This window comes from Calonectris borealis, chromosome 26 (assembly GCF_964195595.1).
Source record: "Calonectris borealis chromosome 26, bCalBor7.hap1.2, whole genome shotgun sequence".
NCBI lineage: Eukaryota > Metazoa > Chordata > Aves > Procellariiformes > Procellariidae > Calonectris > Calonectris borealis.
The window spans coordinates 3,644,941-3,664,630 of NC_134337.1; the positions used below are offsets into that span (position 1 = coordinate 3,644,941).

At 59.2% G+C, this 19,690-nt stretch overlaps 2 protein-coding genes across 3 annotated transcripts; both read right to left on the reverse strand.

The window, feature by feature from the left end:
* Positions 1-120: 120 nt before the first annotated feature.
* Positions 121-6,541, reverse strand: LOC142093224 (uncharacterized). Its single transcript, XM_075174187.1, has 15 exons — positions 6,391-6,541; positions 6,157-6,311; positions 5,191-5,237; positions 4,707-4,783; positions 4,489-4,552; positions 4,113-4,188; positions 3,834-3,861; positions 3,053-3,193; positions 2,804-2,935; positions 2,365-2,512; positions 1,818-1,870; positions 1,117-1,167; positions 913-995; positions 718-831; positions 121-383 (listed from the first exon to the last, which is right to left on the reverse strand). Exons 2-15 carry the CDS (start codon positions 6,276-6,278, stop codon positions 224-226), a joined length of 1,296 nt encoding a protein of 431 aa, XP_075030288.1. The 5' UTR covers positions 6,279-6,311; positions 6,391-6,541; the 3' UTR covers positions 121-223.
* A 7,937-nt stretch (positions 6,542-14,478) lies between these two features.
* On the reverse strand, positions 14,479-19,015 carry FANCE (FA complementation group E). Of its 2 annotated transcripts, none has more exons than XM_075174158.1 (12): positions 18,920-19,015; positions 18,124-18,373; positions 17,195-17,831; positions 17,068-17,112; positions 16,725-16,784; positions 16,493-16,636; positions 16,292-16,415; positions 15,628-15,703; positions 15,428-15,494; positions 15,205-15,330; positions 14,979-15,073; positions 14,479-14,779 (listed from the first exon to the last, which is right to left on the reverse strand). In XM_075174158.1, the coding sequence occupies exons 2-12, from the start codon at positions 18,345-18,347 to the stop codon at positions 14,776-14,778; spliced, it is 1,602 nt and encodes a 533-aa protein (XP_075030259.1). In that variant the 5' UTR covers positions 18,348-18,373; positions 18,920-19,015; the 3' UTR covers positions 14,479-14,775. The 2 variants fall into 2 exon arrangements, with proteins under 2 accessions (XP_075030259.1, XP_075030258.1); XM_075174157.1 differs by lacking the exon at positions 18,920-19,015 and adding an exon at positions 18,829-18,915.
* Positions 19,016-19,690: the final 675 nt, after the last annotated feature.

Genomic DNA, 19,690 nt, shown 5'->3' on the forward strand with positions numbered 1-19,690 from the left:
ACAGGCAAACTCATAGCATCGATGAGGGCTGCTGCAGCTCCCTGAGCCCTTCACCCTGTAAGGTGGCTCCAACCAAACCTCAGATCCTAGCACAGGATGTTCCCCGCTGCTCCAGCATTCAAATTCCCCCATTTTTCCTCCAACTTTATTATTCTAAGGTTTTGGTGTTTTACAGGGTGGGGAAGGAGCAGCGACGGAGGTCGCCTTCCCCTCCCTGCTCCGGCTAGGCCTTGGGTGATGCCGCAGGCTGCAGCCGCTGCAGCTCCAGGACGCGGATGAGGAGGAGGAAGGCAATGCTCAGGAGAAGCAGCCAGAAGAAAACCCAGTAGTACTGCGGGAGGAAGAGCCACGGCCGCCACAGCTCCGCTGGGGACCCCTTGGATCTGGGGAAAAGGCGACCAAGGACACCCGTCATCCGGGATGGAGGGAGCAAATCCCACCTCCGCCCCAGCTGGGGATGAGGAGGGTGTTTAACTCAACCCCAAACCTCACTGGCCCTTTTGCAAACCCAATTGCAACAAGCCTGGGGAGGGCACGGGTGACCTGCAATGCACAGGGGAAACTGAGGCAGAGCAGGGTCGAGCTGGGGCAGTCAAGCAACATCCCAGCCTTCCATCACCAAATCCCCCAGCCCGTTTCCCACATGCTGGCCACCGTGACCACAGAGAGTCCAGCAGCCGTGGGGGGGATGCTGGGCACATGTGGGGTGCTGCTCACGTCAGCCCAAACTGCTCCGGCTCCTCGTCCTCTGCACTTGAGCCTCTGCCTTCTGCCTCGGCCGCCGGCTCCCTGCTCACGCCGCTGCCCTGGCCCTGCAGGTCCAGCTCGCTCCTGGGGAGGGAGAGGACGGGGTGCTGTGCCATGCCCCGTGGCCGCCGGTGCCGTGGCCTCCCCACCACCCAGTGCGGTTACCTCTGGGTGCTGGGCCGGCGCTGGGCCCCCTCCCTCTCCGGCTCACCGGCCAGGACTGCGCGGCTGTCAGGGCTGGCACCTGGCTGGGCACCGAAGGTGGGAGCATCAGTGGGGACCCAGACCTCCCCAGTAGCACCGAGCCTGGGGACACATGTCCGAGAGCAGGGCACAGCTCCTGTCCGTCCCCCCTGCGCGTGTCCTTACCAAGAGCTGCTTGGGGATGACGGCGATGCTGACTCTGCGGCGGGCAGACCCCTGCAAGGGAGGGGCTGGGGGTGAGCACCGCGCCGGCTGCCTCCCCGTGCTCCCCATCCCCTCCTTCCCCATCGCCTCCCCAGCACAGGGAAGGGACACCGAGGAGGAGAAGGGACGCTGCCAGCCTCCCCCTGGCCCTGGTGCTAAGGGGGGAAGCCGGAGAGCTGGTGAGATGAGGGAAGGTCAAAGCCAAGAGGTTTGCGCCTGTCCTTACTGCTTCAAGCCGTGCCGGCGGGGCTGCCTAACCCCCTCCCCGAGCGCTCCCCTACCTCTTGAGCTGTAGGGGAATCAGTGCCGAATTCGAGCTGGTGCTAGAGAACAGCCAAGCCTGCGGCTCTCGTGCTATGACCCTGCAATGCAGAGGGACCTGCCTGAGATCTCCTGGACAAGCAGCCCCCAACCCCAGGCACCCTGTCTCCCCAACCACGGGCACCCTGTCTCCCCAACCCCGGGCACCCTGTCTCCCCGCAGCCCTCCGAGGCCGCCCCTACATTTTGCCTCATCCCCAACATTTCTAGCAGACCTTGGCAGCAGCAAGCAGGAGTGGGATTGCCCGGGGACTAGCGGGTGTGTGGGGACCGCCGGGCAAGGGAGAGCGGCAGGGCACAGGGAGGCAGCTGTTCCGGGGCTGCTGAACTGGGACCAGTTACCTGCTGGAAAGTTCGCATCAGGGGGTGAGGCCTCAGCCGTGGTTCTGCGTCGTCTGGGAGCAAAGAGAAGCAGCCTTACATCACCCCCAAAAATGAAGACGGGGCTGATGCACAGACGGTTGCAAACCTCCCTCCCATCAAAAGCTGTCCTGGCCACATGCTCCGTGCTTGGCACAAGTCACAGGGGTGCCCTGGCCGGGGGGGACCTTGCTTGCCTGCACAGCCATGGTGTGCGTGGGCTTTGGCGTCCAGGGACAGAGCGTTCTTTGTATGCCCCGTGCCCCCCTGCCCCGCATTCCCAGCTGGGCCGCGGGACGATGGCTCTCCGGCCACCAGCACCTGCTCCCACGCTGCGTCTGCTGTTACACCAGCCCCTCACATTTGTCATCGGGTCCCAGCTGTCGCCCACCCCCGGTCCCCAGCTTGCACAACCCGCCAGCTCTGCGGTGCGGGGTCACACTGACCCCCCCGAGGCGTTCGGGACCAAATCCCGCAGGGTCGCCCCGTGCAAACCCCGCGCGGGCCCCGGCGGCAGAGCCCACCTCACCCTGGGTCTCCGCCAGCTGCCGGTTGCGGGAGTTTTGCTGGATCAGGCGCTTCATCTCCTCCAGTTCTGCGTGCTCCCGCATGTGGTGCCTCTTCAAGTTCTCCACGTGCTGGACCATCACTTCTGCTGCTCGGCTCATCCGGGCCTCCTGCGGCCAGGCAGGATGGGGGATCAGGCCCCCCATCTCCTGGTCCCCAAGGACCCATGTCCCTGCCAGTCCCTCACTGTGCCTCCACCCAGGGGGTGCAAATCCATCCCCTTCCTGCTCCCAAGGACAGGCAGATCCCTTGCACCCTGGTACGTGCAAACATGAGGTCAACGCCAGCACCGGGAGGAGGAGGGACAGACCCCAGCAAGCCCAGGCATGGGTCCCCAAGTCCAGCCGCAGCACCCTCCGGCCCTCCTGGCCCCGGCGGGGAGCCCCAAGCGCTGCACAGACCTGATGTACAGCTCCCAGCTTCTCCGCAGCGCTGATTGCCCGCTCGACAGCGGCCACCAGCACAGCCAGGCTGCGCTGCAGCTGCTCCAGCGTCTCCTTGCAGCCCGTGTCGGTGCAGGATGGGCCCAGCCTCTGTGGAGGGACAGGGGCAGGATGGGGCTGCCGGAGCCAGGACTCGGAGTTGTCCAAACGCCTCCAGGACTGGAAGTCCCCAGCAGATGCCAGACCCCTGCCCTGGTGCCCATCTACCTCCAGCGCAGCCCGGCACTGCCCCAGCTCCTCCTGGATGTTTTCCTCTGCTGCATCCCGTGCCCGTTTCTCCACCTGCACCCGTTGCCGCAGGGTGAACACATCGCAGCGAAAAGCCAGGGCGAGGTGGGCAAAGGCTGCCTGCGGGGTGGGAGGGCAAGAGGTGGGACACAGGGCGAAGGGGAAGCCACCAGGGCCATGCACTGCTGTCCCCAAGGCACAGACAGACCCCCCTAGCATGCCACCAAGCAGGGCAGTGCTAAGGATTATTAACGCTTGCCTTGCCCCAGCACCCGTTAGACTGCTGCACGCTGGGGACAGTCCCCATGAGATGCCAGCCTGACCGAAACACATCCCCCAGGCAGCTGATAATGCACGGAAATCCCAAGCCCTCCTGGCAAGAGCACGCGCCGGGCAGACGCCAGCCCTTGCTGCAGGTCCCGGCTGACAGCGGAGCCTGACTCAGCCCTGGCACTCACAGGAAAATTATTTTTATTAGCATAGCTTCCACCACCTCCCCAGCTAAGGGCACTCTCAGTGAGCTGCAGAGCACTTTGTGGGATTGCCGTGCAGAGGACGGGCTCATCTTGCCATGGAAATGCAGCTGCCTCTGAATGCCAACAGCATCACCGGGAAAGGGATTTGTAAGGCGGCTGCCAGGGGACTGCGGTGCCTGGAGGGTGGCCAGGAGCAAGGCACAGCCCCAGGACTGTGAGCCAGCAAGGTGTCGGTCCCTCTGGCCCCCTTCCCCAGCCCACCTGCGGCCCCCAGCAGCCCTCACCTCCACGTCCTGCTCCGTCAAAGCCACCCTACAGAAAGAGAAGTGCTGTCAGGGATGGAGGCATCACGGGGACTGCACACTGGAAATGCCCTTGGTCCACTCCCAAGGATGCCAGAGGTGCCAACCACCACCAGAAGTGAGGACCCAAGTGCCCCTCGCCTGGAGAGCGGCTCTTGTGCAGTGGAAAAGGAGGAAAGTCCAATCCCTGGATGACACGGTGTCCCTGGGACCCCCCTGTCCCGTAGACCCCGGAGGGACGCAGGTGCGCACTGGTCTTACCTGTGCAAGCCTAGTCTCTCCAGCACCGAGAGCTCGCTGGGGAAACTCAGCAGCAGCTCCTCCGGGGTTTCTGCATCTGCGAGGAGGCAGTAACGTCAGGGGAGAGACCACACGTGAAGGCTTTTCCTTGGCCTGTCCTCCTCCCTCTGCCCTCCTGTCCCAGCAGGGAGCAGGTGCCTGTGGTGTGGGACCGTCCCAATCCTTCCCCCAGCATCTGCAGGGCTTCAGGTCCCCCCAGGCCAGTCCCCCCTTCCCCGTGTCCCCACCAAGGGAGACGATCCCCATCAGACCACGCTGTTCCCACGCTTGTCCCCAAGCTACTTCAAGCCTTCCCCTAAGGGGACCCAGCTGGGATTTGGGATGGGGATTCACCCACCTTCCTCGGTCCCGTCACTGTCCCCGGTGCGCACAGCCAGCTCCTGCCTGTCCGTGCCTGGCACCTGGGGGGCACAAGGGTGCTGTCGGAGCAAACCCCTCCCTGGTGCTGGACGGCATCCCGAAAAGAGCAGCACCGAGAGGCTGGGGGTCCGGCCGAGCCCACGGGGCCAGGGAGGGAAGGGCCCCCCCAACCTGTCGCCCTCCCCTCCCTCTCACCTCGCCGACGCGCTCCACGCTCTGCTTGCTCCCGGCCAAAACCCCATCTGGGTGCCCTTGGGGACTGCTCATCCTCCCTGGGGACAGAAAGGGCGGTGGGAGCAGGGCAGCAGCGTCACCTCCCCAGCCTGACTCCACTTCAAGGGACACCCCCAAAAACACCGCTGGCATTCTGCAGCGTCCCAGGGGGCACGGGCTGGCAGGTGCCCCCCAAAATACCCCTGCGGGGTTAAGGGAGCTGCAGCTAGGCTGGGCCAGGGCAGGGGGAGGAGGGCGAGGGATCTGGTGCAGCGGGTGGGTTACAGCTGGCGAGGCAGATCCAGGGGATGGCATTGGGGTCCCAGGGCTGGAAGGGGCGTGGGGTTGCAGGCAGGCGCTGCCAGGCCAGGGGACACCCTCCTGCTGGACCCATGCAATGCTGCTCAGGGAGGGAGGGTGCAAAATCCAGCCCTTTCCCCCCATCCCCACTCTGGGCTGCCCTTACCTTCATCCGGAGACACGGGGAGCCTGGCCAGCTCTTCCTGCTGCTCCCTGTGGAGAGAAGCCTGGGTAAACCCCAAAGAAACTCTGGCAGCAGAGGCAGCATCCCCCCCCCTCTGCCCTCCCCCAGCTGCCACGGCACCCCTCGATGGGATGCTGCTCCGGACCTGGGTCCTTTCTGAGCATCCTCCGCAGCTCGCTCCGTCCCTGTCCCTGTCCCTGCTCTCCCTGGCACGGGTGCAGCAGCCCCCTCCGCTCCCGCGGCCGCTGCAGAGCCGCCACCGAGGAGCCCGCCGAAGCCGTTTCCAGCCAGCAATGAGTCACCGGCCCACGGCCGTGCTTCTCCTCAGCACGTTATTATTTTTTTTTTGCCCTGGCTGCCAAGTGGACTTCGCTATGAGCCGGCCTCTTCGCAGGCACCACAACAAACCCGGCTGCCGGCAGAGCCCAGGCGCCATCTCACGTCACCGCAACGGGGATGGAGGGCCTTGGCCCATGCTCTTGTCCCCCCAAAAGTGCACTGGGATGGCCTTGCCACCCCAAAACCCTGTGCTGGGTGCAAGGAAGTCTGGCAGCTCTGTAGCATCCCTGCTCATTGGGGCTGGGGATGCCGGAGCACAGCGGGGATGGCAGGTCATCTCTGCATGGAGACATGGGGGCTGCCGCGCAAACAGCCCTCTGTGGCCTCATGCTGGAGCCCAGCACCCAACTGGGAAAGGGTTTGAACACCCAAACTTTGCTCCTGGCTCTGGAAAGGGCTACAGCAGAGCTTTTCCCTCTCCTCCCTGCAAGCCTGGGGGTCGTTCCCCAGGAGCGGTGGCTGCGGGAGAAGGGGCCACTGTGCCGAAATGATGCTCGGTGCCTCGGAGCGGGGTGATGCTCCAGCCAGCGTCCCCCCCCTTGCCTGGCACTGCCATCCCTGTCCTGTCCTCACCCGGAGAGCCGTGGGGCGAGCCCTTTGTGCACATACCTCCGAGGTGAGGGGTTGGGTCGGCAGCTCGTCCTCTGCCGCTGCCGCCGTCGGCACCCCTGGGCGAGTCCCTGCGCCTCCTCTTCCCCTTCTCCCAGCAAGGTCCCTGCGAGCGGCTTCATTTGCAAAGCGCGGAGGCTCCAGGACCAGCACACCTATCATGAGAGACACATATTAGCTGCGCGCAGATGGGAGAACGCCTCTAAATGTTATATTTTTAAAGCATTTTCTCACCCAGCAGTAGCTCCAAGCTCCTCTGCTTAGCGTGGAGGCATCTGTGGGAAAAGAGGTGGGGAGGCCCGCTGCAATTCAGGAGGATGCTGCTGGGATTGGGGCGGGCATGGAGCGAAGCGAACAAGGAATTTATTACAAGCCCCATTTCTGTGCAGCGCTGAGGGTGGACTTTCCCGCTTGCCACCCCCGTTATCCTCCCACAGGGTGATCTTTGCTTAGGGCTCACGACATGGGTTCATCTCCATGGGGGAAGATAAGTTTGCACCCACCTACCGGTGCGAGCACCCAGCGCAGAGCAGGAGCAACGCGCTCTACCCCAGGCAGGGGACAGTCCGATCCCCGAGCATCCCCCTGCCATGCCAGCTCCCAGAGAGACAAATATAAGAGATTTCTGAGTCCAAGGGAGTTCGGACATCTCATTGAGGCTGTTTTGCAGTGTTCAAAAATCAGAGAAAGCCGGCAGAAAATCCAGAGATTCTCCCTCCCAGGCCAGGGTAAAGTCACTGTGCAGAAGGGGCTCTCCTGCAGGACGCGTCTCCTCGGGAGCTGTGCCCACGGACATGCAGGTACGGGGCAAAAGGAGATTTTTTTTTTTTTTTTTGGTCGGGAAATGCAGCAGAGATTTAAGGGGACAGCGAGCAGGGACTGGTTAAAGCCCCGCGTGCCTGTGCAAAGCCTTGGCCAAGTTCAGTCGCCCCAGCACCGAGCGGGGCCATCACCCATCTCATCCCTGTGCCGAGTGGGGCTGTCACCCATCTCCCAGAGTGTGCTCAGCCCTGATGGAGATGTAAAAGCAAGCAGCACTCGGCATCTGTCAAAACAAGCCCATTTCATGCCTATACACTGGAAATTGTCCCCGACACCTCTGCCAAGGGGCCCGGGAGCCCCCGGCCACCAGGGATCAGCCAAACTCATCACATCAGTGAGCATCAGAGTTTTCCCAGGGGCTGGTCCCTGCTGCAAAGCACTCGCTCTACCAGCCACGGCAGACCCTGCTGATTTACTACAGCTCAGACAGCCTTACAGACACTCGCTCCTTATCTTTGTTTTACGGATGGAAATACGGAGGCACACAGCTTGTTTGCCCAGCGCGGCAGAAATAACCCCCCGGGAAGCCAGACCGAGTGCTTTCCCTCGGCTCAGCGACTTTACCAAACGCTCCCCGGGTCGTTACCTGCCTGAACTCAAGCAGCCGAAGGCAGATGCTGGGGCCACCCAGCTCGGACCCGGCACTCAGCGCTGTCGGGTCCCCGGCAGACCCGGGAAGGGGGTTCAGGGGATGCGGCGTGGCCGGCAGACGGTGGGTCGGGGGGTGCCGGGGCCCCACGCGGTGCAAGCTGCCGGCGGCAGAGTCTCCCCGGAGGGGAGAGCGACCGCATCTGCGGCAGAAGGAGCTGCCAGGGAAGAGCTCGATGAAAGAAGGCCTTTAAAGGACATGCACAAGAGCGGCTCGGAGCTCCCTGCGCAGGGCTGGGGCGGGCTGAGCGGTTTGCAGGTGGCCAGGCGACCTCTGCTTTGGGTGCGGGGCTGGATCCTGCATCCGCTTTTTGGAGGTGACAGCTGTTACCCAGAGCTGGAAGGGACCACGGCTGCTCCCTCCGTGCCCGGTGTCTCCAGAGCGGAGTAGACCTGAGTCTCAGCATCTCCCTGGCAGGAGGCTCAGGATAGGGCGGTGGCACTCAGGACCTCCATAGAGGTGGGGATCCCCATGCCTCCATGGAGGGCACAGCACGAGGCTAAACCAGGATGGCTGGTGAGGAGCCCCTGTAGCATTGTATTTGATGATGCAGGGGAAGCCGCTCTGCCCAGGACCCTCATCCCTCCTGCCCCTCTTAACAGCCCCACTTTCCGCCCAGCCATCACCCCACTGGTCCTTCCCCTGCCCGACTCCTTTGCTCAAATCCGTCACATCCTCTAAAGCCGCTTTCTTCCCCTAATGAGCTTACAGGGAGTCAGACTCAATGCTCAGCGCTAGAGAACCAGGCTGCAGGCAGGCAGCCACTGTTAGCCCCCCCATGCCCGGGGACCCTGATGTACCACGAGGAACAAGGCAGGTCCTTGGGGTCTTGCAAATCTTATAAGCCTTCAGAGGTCAGCCAGCAAACAGCATCTCCCAGCCCCGGGGCAGGGCTGGCCCAGCCTCATGTCCATCTGCCGAGAGAGCAGGATGCGGCCCCAGGTCCAGGGAGCAGCCAGGGAGGGCTGAGAGAGCCCATTTGCAGCTTTGAAGCGGGAGCTGTGCTGTGCCACAGTGGGATGAGGCTTTGGAAATGGCCACCAGCAATGGTCCCCACCAGGTCAGGATCTCAAACATCCTTGAAGCTTCAGGGATGGGTTTTCCCCTGTTGGGGCAAACACCTCCTGCTCGGACCTGACCCAAAAGCAGAGCTGCTGAGAAATCATGAGTCATCTTAGGGGAAGGATTGCCTCAAATTCCCGTGCTGTCTTTCCTGTAACACACATACCTAGCAACGCAAGCTGTGATATGCAGGATTAGCACCAATTTATGACATTAACACATCCTAAGTTCACACCACCAGCACCAGGAAGACACTGGACATGCTGAAAGGCAGACTGGCACTGTCACCCTCTGCCTTTGCTTAAAAATTCTTCGCCGGGATTTCCTCTCTTCCCCATCCCTGTCTTTGCCATCCATCTCCAAGAGTTTCCAGGCACAAGGGCTGACCACTTGTGCTTCTTTTCAGAGAAGGATTTGCCAAGACACGCTTCCCGGAGTGAGCAGGTCGCCTGGCTCAAGCTGCAGTAGGATGCTCAGGACTTGCGATGGTCGGATCCATCCCGCAGGATGCAGGTACATCCATGCAAGTCTGTCTGGAGGCAGCTGAGCCCTGGTGCTGTGCAGCAGTGATAACTCCGAGCAGCAGCGCTTCCCCCCGTCCCTTATCCCCCAGTGCTTTCCCAGCTGCTCAGCGAGTTTGCTGGCTGGCTGATATCTCGAAACACAGATGAATTCTCCAGGCACAAAGTCAGGTTTGCATTAGCACCGCCAGTCCCGTCACTGGGCTAATTCGCATCCGGGCACCCCTTTGTTTCAGAAAGAGGAGACAAGACCCTTCCTTTGGGCTGAGACTCAGCGGATGGAGCCCAGCACCCGACTGCTGCGATGCCATTCCCCTCCTCGAGGACCTCCCCCTGCCCGCATTCCATGAGGGTCTGCTTGGGCACAGGGGTCTAAACTATATATTTTATTGTTGAGTGCTCTTTCTAGCCAAGCACAAGGTCTTTCCTTGACAGAACCTGCAGCCAAGGCTCCTGTAGCAGGGCACGGAAGTAAAAGCACCTTCACAGCATGATGCTGAGCAGACACAGCTCAAAACCAGCTGCCCCCGAGGACAGGCAGCAGCAGAAGCTGGCGAGCTCAGGGGATGGAAGACGGACACCTTTGCATACACCAGTGCTTTGCCATCAACACAGCCTGGTCCTGCTGGCCCCGTCCCCACAGAGACCCTGCTTCCTTCCCGAGAGCAGCAGCCTGGCACCAGGCAGGCAGCAGGTCAGGCTCCGTAGCCTCTGCTCTAGTGTCCTGGCAGGTCCCCGGCTGCAGCAAGTTGCTCCATGGAGGGGACAGACCTAAGGACACCATCGCGTTGGTTCCCCACACCAGAACGGAGCTTTTCTGCTCAAAAACTCCTCTATTCCCTCCCACACACACTTGCTGAGGGGTTCAATAAGAGGCAATGCCTCTCTTTGCAAACTATCCCATTCAAAGAGCCTCTAAAAGCATTTCCTAAAAGCACCCAGGGATTTTCATGTATTCTTATTTTTAACCTGGGAACATCGTGATTACAATCTAGGTATCGTAGGGCCTCAAACAAGCAAAAGCAGCCCAGCTCCCCATGCACAGACCTGTTCAGCGGAGATGAACAAGACCCTGCTGGGAGATGTCCAGCCCAGAGAGGTGAGTGGCAGCAAGCTGCTGCAGGCTCTGGCTTTGCTCCTCGCGTCTCCTTCCAGCGAGGTCCCACCGGCGACGCGGCAGCCTACTGCAATGACATCTTCCCAGGGCTTCTCCTGAAGCTGAGCTGAACTTGCAGCTCAGATCGCAGAGACCGTGGTCATCTGGATTATCCACTTCTGGGAGGAAAGCTGCTCAGACTGACACCGGCTGCTACTGCTGATGCGGCAAACATGATTTAATAGGGCTGTGCAGGGGGCCCAACCATAAAGCAACACCCCAGCCCTCCAGCAAATTCATCTTCACGTGGCCCTGATCCGCCCAGCTGACAGGGACCTGGCAGCCACCAGACTACCCAAGGGAGAACACGATTCTCTTATTATGATTAAAAGGTTGTTAGCAAAAAAAACAGATGAAAAAGAGGGTTTTTGCTTCTTTTGGTTCAGTTTTAAATTCCAGGCTGAAAAAAAGAAGACTGCTGAGCCTTCCCCTGAGCAGTTCAGCCTCACATCTGGGTGTCACAGCCACCAGACTTCAATGCAAAACTGCATCAGCATATTGGGGATTACACGCATGTGATTAACAGGTTGTCACTGAAACGCAGTTACCTCCAGGGAGAAGCAGGGTGACTATCAGCTCCCAGCATTGCTGCAGGAGGGGACACAGCAACTACCTGGACATGCCTGCAGCTCCTGCTTGGAAAGGGGCAGCCCCTCAGGGGATGGATATGGACTATTTTCAGGAAAGCAGCTGAGTTTCAGCCCTTTCCCACAAGGTGTTGCACGGACCAAGGTGGTCTGGCTCCTATGTGGCTCTGATGCCTGGCGTTTAACATCCGTGGATGCAGCATTTGCACGCCTCTGCCCACCTGGAGATTCTCTGCTGTCCGATCATGGCACCAAGATGCCACTTGGGGAGTGGAGAGATCATCTTGTCATGAAATTGGTTCAAAAATCACCGTGGGAGCATGAGGAGGCAGCAGAGTGGACAGATAACCCATGCAATTGCGTAATATTAATTTCCTTTAAAAAAAAAAAAACAAACTATTAGACCAAAAAGGGAATTCCCCTCCATACCATGAAGGAGGTAAATCTCTACAAGCAGAAGAGGAAGTATTTAATGAACTACTGTCAAATATCCCAAGTAAATTGCCTGAAAATTATACACTGCCTTCTACATACGGCCTAGGAAACATCTAAGACAAAGCTTCAGACCTTTCCCTTCGCCAACACTACTAATAAATCAGGACAAGGACAAACCCAGCCCTGGCTCTCCGTCCACTCCTGGATAAGGTTCTGCTGAACTATAAAACCTGACTGATGTTTTATTCTGCATCCACCTCTTTGCACTGTCAGGCTGGATTTTAAAGTTCTTGAGAGGATCAAGAGGAGTCAAAAGTAAAGTTTTCCGTGCGGGTGCTACCAATCACCACATAAACAAGCAGTCTTCCACCAGCATGTCTAGTGTCTCCAGGGTTTGCTTCCAATTCTCCTAACGTGACTGTTATCTTGCACGTACACCCCAGAGGAATCCACTGTATATGATAAGCTGCAGCCAAGAGCAAAAACAGGGCTACAAAGTCTCTTTCCACAAGCCAGTGTAACACTTCCCAGCAGAACAGGAACCCCCCCTTGCTGTTTGCAAAGCCTATCCCTGCTTAACTACTGTTTCTTGCAAAAACCACGTAGGCTGGCCCAAAATGCAGCTCCCAGTATCTCCAGATGAGTTGGAAGTGCAAGCTGCATACGGCACGTAGCAGCCAAGAACAGCCTGTCAAAATGAGACCGTTGCCTAAAGAAACCAGTAAGCAGTTACAAAACCAAACACCCATGAGGGAGGAGACGCACACCATGGCCAGGAGATTTCAAACCATTTATTGCTGCCCAGTCCAGAGAGATGCCGGGGCTTCCCCACGGTGCTCTAGATATACACAGCACGCGTGTTCTTCCAGTTCTTCTTCAGCAAGGACACCAGGAAGATGACCAGGAGAATTTTGGAGATGAGTTTGTCCTCGGTCATCTTCATGTGACCGACAGCCACAGCCAGACGGAGCTCTGGGGACAATGACACCGAGGTCACTTGGTAGAAGCTTTGCAGAGAAACTGCGAAGACCGCAGCCTGCTACCTAATAAAGCCAGAACAGCAGGCTCGGACCTTGATGATCAGGGCACAATTTCTATTTATGTCGTATTTCGGGCAGCCCTACAATAGCTTCAATATACTCAGCCACTAACTCACTGGTATGCAAGTACATCAACAATTTGGCTCCCTGGAGGTTTCTTTCCTCCAGCTAACATCGACTTTGAAGCCTCATCAGTCCACTGTCACCTAAAATAGCTTAAGAGATTCTTACTATAAAGAAATCCGTGCTCTCAGCGTTAAGAGCATCACTTAATGCTTCACAGTTTCATTCCTCTGGCTGGATCTAAACATTAATGAGCAAACTTGAAGCAGTAACATGTCACACCTACATGTTTTAATCCCTCTTCTCCCTTTGTAGATGTAAATGTTTATGAATTTTTACATAGTTCCCGCAGTATGCAATGCTTCAAAACCTCCATTAAAACTCTAGCACTCTCTCCCATCCTTATCTTTCCAGACCTCCGACCAGAAGGTGCCCAGACAAGGTTTCCAGTGGGTGTTTTCAAGGATACAGGATAGAAATTTGGAAACAGTCACACTACAGAAGCACTTTTTATTAGTGTATCACTAAACACCTTGCAATGGGAAGTGCCATCATCGCCATGTGGAAAACCAGAAATGTGACACAGAGCAGGGCTGCTTGCAGGCCCCGGCAAAACAGGCAAAAAAAGGCAGATTTAAAGCAGAAAATTCAAGTTTACCAGTTCTTCATCTAAACCCCACTCTTCTGCATCCTGAGATTTGTAAATGCCAGCAGACCAGATAAACAACCCAGCAGATCATTGCTGCATCACCCGAAAATCAGCTTAGCTGTTGGAGAGAAAGGCTGACACGCACAAAACGTACCACTTGTGCCTTGGCTCCTTCGAGCCAAGATAAAATCACGATGGCCAATTAGGCCTACTCCAGAATTATCATCTTCAAACACAGCCTCAAATCAGTTTACGTCTTGATTCAGTGATGTGTTAAGAGCATTAAGAACTAAGGACCTGTGAACTCCACCACGCGGTATTGCTTGCTCTGGGCCGTCACAATGCTAGAAAAACACTTGAAATGTGGAGGTTTTGGCGAAGATGACTCTTCGCCTTGGGTACCAGGCTGGCACTGTGAGCGAGGTTTGCCAGCTTTGTGCAGACTTGGAGCCGTAAAGGAGCAACCGGCTTCATCGAGGGCTGACCCTCTTCTCAGCTATGAGAAACAAAACAAGGGTACACACAGGACATACTGCAGCCTTGTCACTCCATTTTTTAATAAGAAGTGGATCTAGGTTGATTAAAACAAGTAGGGACACCTGCAAACCAGACTGATGAGACACATGGGTGCTCAACCAAGCTCTTCAGATTTACAGAGTTATCAGAGATGCTGGCACAGGGCAGGAGACATCGCGTCATGCGGCATACTCATCAAGCCAAAGGGGACCTGAAAGCAGAGAAGGGCTTCTGCTTCTCTGCAGCTTCTCGCTCCCCGGTTGGGTAACATGGGGACCTGCTCAATGGAAAACCCTTTTTAATAAGGGAACATACAGGGAAAATGGGCAACGTTTCCTCTCCAAGAGGAAATGGCAGCCGGCCTTGGGCCCTGGAGTCCTGCAGCCCACCTTCAGGTGCTCTTCAAGTACTTGTGTGCCAACATCACTCCATCAATAACGCAAAAATAATGGATTTTTTGTTTTCCTGATTAAAAAAAAGCCACCTTTTGGGCACAAACGAGTCACCTTTATGCAATTACCCCCCTCCAGGCCATGCGCAGCCAGGCCACCCCTCACGGCCATGGGCCCAGTGCCAACGTGGGGCAATCCAGGGCTTTGCTGAAGGTTTGGGAGAGGAAAGGAGAGGAGAGCCGCTGCCCTGAGCCGCCCTGCAGCCCGCCCCTCCACAGCTCCTCCTCTGCCGCCATCTTGGGAGAGGCGGGGAGGGAGGCGCCATCTTGAGCGTGGCAGGGCGGGAAGGCGGGAGTTGCCATCTTGAGTGCGGCAAGGCGCCTGTGGCGGCGGGCTCTGAGGCAGCCCAGAGACAGACCAGACACAGAGCTGACTGGAAACATTCATTGTTTAACCAAGAAAACCCTTATCTTCAAACCTCGGGGTGTAGGTGGGGCTGGGATGGCGTCACCCAGCGATAGCCCACCTCAAAGCAGGCCGGCCAAGCGCAAGGCATTGCTGCAAGGCCCCGGGCAGAGGCATGGGCACCCTGTGTGCCACGGCCCATGCTCGCTGGGTCTCCATCACACTGGTGGTGAATCCCAGTGAGGGACTGGGCTGCAGCTACCACCGCCTAACAAGCATCCTCTGCCCAAGGAAGCCATTGCCTTGTGGTTCCCTTTGGTGTTTACCTGGAAGGAGGAGAGAGAAAGAGGAGAGGAATCAAGAAAAGGAAAACCCACCACCAACCACACTCCGGCACGGCTTCTGCGGGCACTCGGTGGTTTCCCACCACCCAGGGCAAACCAGGAGCATGGAGGCTGCCGTCCCCCACAAGAGAGACCACAAGAGAGCAAACCAGGAGCCTGGAGGGCACAGCATCCATCTCACCTGGCTCCTTCCAGCACTGCCTGCAGCGATTTCTTCAAAGCTGCGTTGCTCTGATCCAGAGCGGCAGCCAGACGGCTCCGGTGGGCTGGGGTGACCTGGGAAGGAGAGGAGCAAGGTGCTCAGAGAGCTGCACTGCCAGCAGCCCACCTGAGACCCCTGGGTCAGCGGCAGCCCTGGCTGACAGCTCACCAGCTGATCTGCAGGACCCAAGCCTGGTCTTGCTCACCTGGCTTTGGTACATGGTGAGCACGGCCGTCACCAGCTTGGCATAATTCAGCGACGTGGCGAAGGCTGGGGCCTGCCGGCATAGAGTCAGGACCAGGAAATCGAAGAGCTCGGGGGGCAGCACCTCCTGGAAGAGAGCCATGAGCAGGGAGGAGAGCTGGTCCTTGCTCCAGGGCTGCTGGAACTGGCAAGGAAACCTGGAGGGACAAGGGGGGTCCCCTCACCTGCCGCCCCAGCACGGCCTGCACCACTGGCAGGAGCTTCTCTGACAAAGGCACCTCCAGGACCTGGCTGCAAAGGATGGTGAAGAGGAGATACGATGCTCACACGGCCTCGTTGGTGCTCCTGAGCGGCCGGAGCCAGCCAGACCCATTGAGGCAGACACGAGGGCCAAAGCAGAGCTGTCGCCCCTGTAATCTCTTACCTTAGCACCAGTCTCACACAGTCTGGCTCCAGGCACTCCTCCACAAGCTCACACACCAGCTTGGTCTGCTCAGCACCTGCAAGGGCAAAGCAGGAGGAGGAAGAACCTCCAGAGGCTGCCAAATCCACGGGGATGTGCCTGACCCTTCCTGGCACCCCTTCACACAGGGGTACCTCCCAGTCAGGACACCCAGAAGCCACATAGTGCCTCCTTCTACTCTTCAGGATAATCCAGCTTCCTTTGCCCACCTGCAGCAAGGGTTTAATTAGCACCAGTCCCTAGGAAAAGGGGATGCTGCTGTGGCAGAGATTCATGCAGGACCCTCTTCTCGTGCCACCCTGGGGCAGTTTTGGCCCTAGCATTAGGAGCTGTCAGGAATCCTCAAGTCCATGGAGGGATGGCAGCTGTTCTTTGGGAGAGCTGAGGCTGGAAACCAGCTTGGCCTCCCCCTCTATCTCAGGCATCTGTAAACCCATCTCCCATCCTAACTCTCAAGTGTTTACCTGCCCAGGTAATACCAGCACCATCTCCCTGTGCTTCCTAACACGTTTTGGGTGATAAATGCCTCCCAGCAGACAGCACTCTGCAGTTGGGGCTTCCCTTCCTGCTGGATGCAGCCCACAGCCCCTCTCCCTCAGCTGCTCCCAGAACAAGCCCATCGCACCTTCCCCCGGCTCCCGCAGGACCGCAGCCACCAGGACTCGACAGAAGGGCTGGGAATACTTGGAGCAAAATGAAGCGAGGGCAGCCATGAGGTGGCGGGAAGGCGGCTGGGTGAGGGACAGGACCTACGGACAGAAAAGGCGGGAGATGGGGCTGGCGGCGAGGGAAATGGGGTGCAGGAAACCTCCGTCCCTGCACTTACTCGCCTGAGAAAGAGCTGCTCTGCCAGGATGGCTGCGCTGGTGTAGCTGAGGTCGGGGGTGAGAGCCAGCAGCCAGCCGCAGAAACAAACCAGGAGGTGCTCCGGGCACGTGGAGAGCTGGAGGAAGGAGCACAGCCCCTCGAGCTGGGGACAGCAGAGGGGACAGGGACGTTAGGGACAGCAGCAGGCCCTCCGTGGCACCAGCGGCTGCAACGAGGATGCTGAGGCTCACCTGGCCGGGAGAGCAGTTGTTCAGGACGTGCAGCTCGGGCAGGATGCTCAGCTCTGAGTGCTGGAGGGAAACACAGCCCACCAAATAAACCAACCCACAAAATACAACTCCAGGGCTTTTCGCTTCCCTACTGTCCCCCGCTTCAGCCAGCACTGCCCATCATACAGCAGATCCCTGCGAGGTGGAGGTAGGTACCTGAACCCAGAGGAGGTGGCAGCGGGGCTTTTTATCTCCCTCCAGTCATCCCTGTGAAACCCACCTCCTCTCCCATCCCTTCCAGAGGCCCTGGCACGAGCCCGTTCAGATCATCAGCTCCAGGAGAGAGACAGAAGCAACCACTTACGTTGGACTCCTTCTGCAGCAGCATTTTCAGCCTCGGTCCATGCACCTGCAGAAAATGAGGTGAAGGAACAGAAATCAGACTGCAAAGGCTCACTGGCTGGAAGGGGAAAGCAATCCCTGCCCGGTACCTGGAGAAAGGACTGGACATCGGCTGCCAGCTCTGCCTGAGAAACCTTCCTGGGCTCCCCGGCCGCATCCTGCTGGGAGCTTTCCAGAGCAGCTCCGGCCAGGCTCTGAGCAGATCTGTCCCCTGAAGTCTCTCCAGGCACCTCCTCTTCCACCTCTGCCACATCCCCACCCTCCTGGGCTCCCGGGGGGACAAACGCCGCCGCCTCCTCCAGCAGCAACCTCTTCCCCTCTCTCTCCCCATCCAACTCCAGGCTCTCCTCCGACACTTTCTTGCGCTTCCCACCTTGAAGCACAGAGTCAGCCACATCCCCAGAAGCACTGGGCTGCTTGCTGAAGCACCAGTTCAGTTTTCTTCGCCCCCCTGGTTTGTTCTGGGCAATTTTCCGGCACAGACACCTAAGCTGCTGCTGGCATGCAGAAGACAAGGGAACGGGAGGTGGGGAACGCTCCTCTCCCCTCGGTCCCTGCCGGAGCAGATCCCCCAGCGTCTGCACCCAGGGATCTACGTGGGAATCCTCCCCCATAGCCTGGAGCAGCCGGTTGAGGCAGCCCCCCGGCAGCACGCCTTGCACCACGAGGAGCAGGGAGAAGAGGTTTCTCTGGCACACGACAGGGAGCAGCAGCAGACGTGGTTTGCTGGAAAAGAGGAAAATGGGAGAGGCGACGCGTCAGAGCAAAACCCTGAGTCCTTATTGCCAACCTGCCCCGTGGAGCGGGGTCTAACGGGACTAGGAAGCGAGAGGAGGCAGCAAACGCCTTCTCCAGCTTTTGCAGACACAAGCTGAAAGATTGGGGGGTCCCTGCTACGATCCTGACTTCACGTATGCACCGTTGCACCAGGGGGAAGAGGATGCATGGTGACGAATTGGGCCCCCAAAGTGCCAAACCTCTCCGAAAACACCAAGTTTTGGAAATGCAGCCGACTCACACAGCCAGGGCCCCCTCCGGCCCCTCCAGCGTGGGCTCTTCGGCGCACAGGGCTGCGGTGAAGGCCTGCCAGGGAAATGCCTGCCCCGGTCCCTCGTGGGCCTGGACCCGCTGCAGCATTCGGAGGGCGGCCAGTGCCCCGGAGGAGCCGGAGGCCAGCGCGTGGAGGAGGAGGCGGCACGGCTTGTCGAAGCTCTGCAGCCAGGGCAGGCAGGGGGGCTCCATCGCTGCTGGGGCGGCTTCACAGCTGCCTACAAGAAAATTGGGGAGAGCCTGACACAGGTCACACCGAGAAGGGTGCAGGGAGGATTGGTACCCCCAGGACCTGGCCAGCCGTGCTCCGGAGCAAAACCCAGGGTCCTCCCTCACCGGCTGCAGTTTCGGGGGCTGCCCTTACCTGCACGCAGGGGGTCCGCCAGTATCCTCCTCACCCGGGGGTGCAGAAGCATTACCGAGGATCACAGGAGGACCGGGAGCTCCTCTGAGCCCTCTAAAACCACTTTGCTCACAGCTCCCCCATCACCAGCTCAGCGCCCCCCGCGCTGCCCTCCCGGGGGGCCGAGAGGGAAAACCCCCGAGTGCTGCTGGCGGTGGTCCCTCCGCCCCACTGCGGCCCCCTCCTCCGGGAACAGACCGGCTCCAGCCCCCCCCCGGGGCCCGCAGCCTCCCGGCCCTGGGACTGGCCGTGCACGGCCCCGGTTATTACCGTGTCCCGGTTATCAGCTCCCGTTCCCCGGCAAACCCCGCCGCGCACAACCGCCCGCCGCCGCGGCAGCCCGCACCGGGCAGACACTCACCGCGGGGAGAAGACGGAGCGGAGGAGGGGGCAGGGTGCCCGGTGCTCCCCCCTCCCGGGGACTGCCCGGTGCCGGTGCCCCGGGGCCCGCACGCGCCACCCCGGGGCCGGCAGCGCGCGCGCCGCTTCCGGACCCGCCCCGCTGGAAAAGCGCGCCGCATATGCAAATCAACCCCGCATGCAAAATTTACGTATTATGCAAATATATCCTTAAAGCCAAATCCTACCATCCCCCCGCGCCAGCCCCCGGGGGGGGTGGTGTGTCCCCCCGCCCCCCCAACCCCCGGAAGGAGAGTCCCCAGGCAGCCTTATGTTACACAGCCCATTTTATTCCATAATTTGCAGATTTGCTAAAAACAGTTTAAAACAATGCCCCATAGCTGCCCGGCTCCCCCCGCCCCAGCCCCGACTGATTAAAAACCCCCACTGCCCCCCAGCACCCAGCCCCTCGCCCCGGCTCCCGCGAGGTCTCCCATGGGTGCAGAGCACTGCACCACCAAGGAGGCGAGGGCAAGGGAAGGGGGGGCTGTGCCCCACTGCCCTGAGACCCCTGCAGTTCTGTCACCCCCTGGCTTGTGAGGGGATGTGAGACCTGCTGGGGGTTCAGCCATTGACATGGGGGTGGCTGATAAATACCAGTCAGATTGTTTCCCCATCCCACCCCACCCCTGCAACACCCTCCATGCCCAGAGCCACCCCAAACCAATGCTGGGAGCAGCTAAACACGTCAACAGCAGATGCTTCCCCCTCCCAGAAGACATTTCCTTGCCAC

Bases quoted from the DNA above. Each gene is read 5' to 3' on its own strand.
- LOC142093224 (XM_075174187.1), bottom strand. From the start codon at position 6,278: ATGAAGCCGCTCGCAGGGACCTTGCTGGGAGAAGGGGAAGAGGAGGCG. The intron at 3,862-4,112 runs GTAAGACCAGTG...CTCTTTCTGTAG, and splicing joins GAGAGACTAGGCTTGCACAG to GGTGGCTTTGACGGAGCAGG. The intron at 832-912 runs GTAACCGCACTG...CTCCCTCCCCAG, and splicing joins CGCCGGCCCAGCACCCAGAG to GAGCGAGCTGGACCTGCAGG.
- FANCE (XM_075174158.1), bottom strand. From the start codon at position 18,347: ATGGAGCCCCCCTGCCTGCCCTGGCTGCAGAGCTTCGACAAGCCGTGC. The intron at 17,832-18,123 runs GTGAGTCGGCTG...CCTCTTTTCCAG, and splicing joins CCGGAGGGGGCCCTGGCTGT to CAAACCACGTCTGCTGCTGC. The intron at 15,495-15,627 runs GTAAGAGATTAC...CATCCTTTGCAG, and splicing joins TGTGTGAGACTGGTGCTAAG to CCAGGTCCTGGAGGTGCCTT.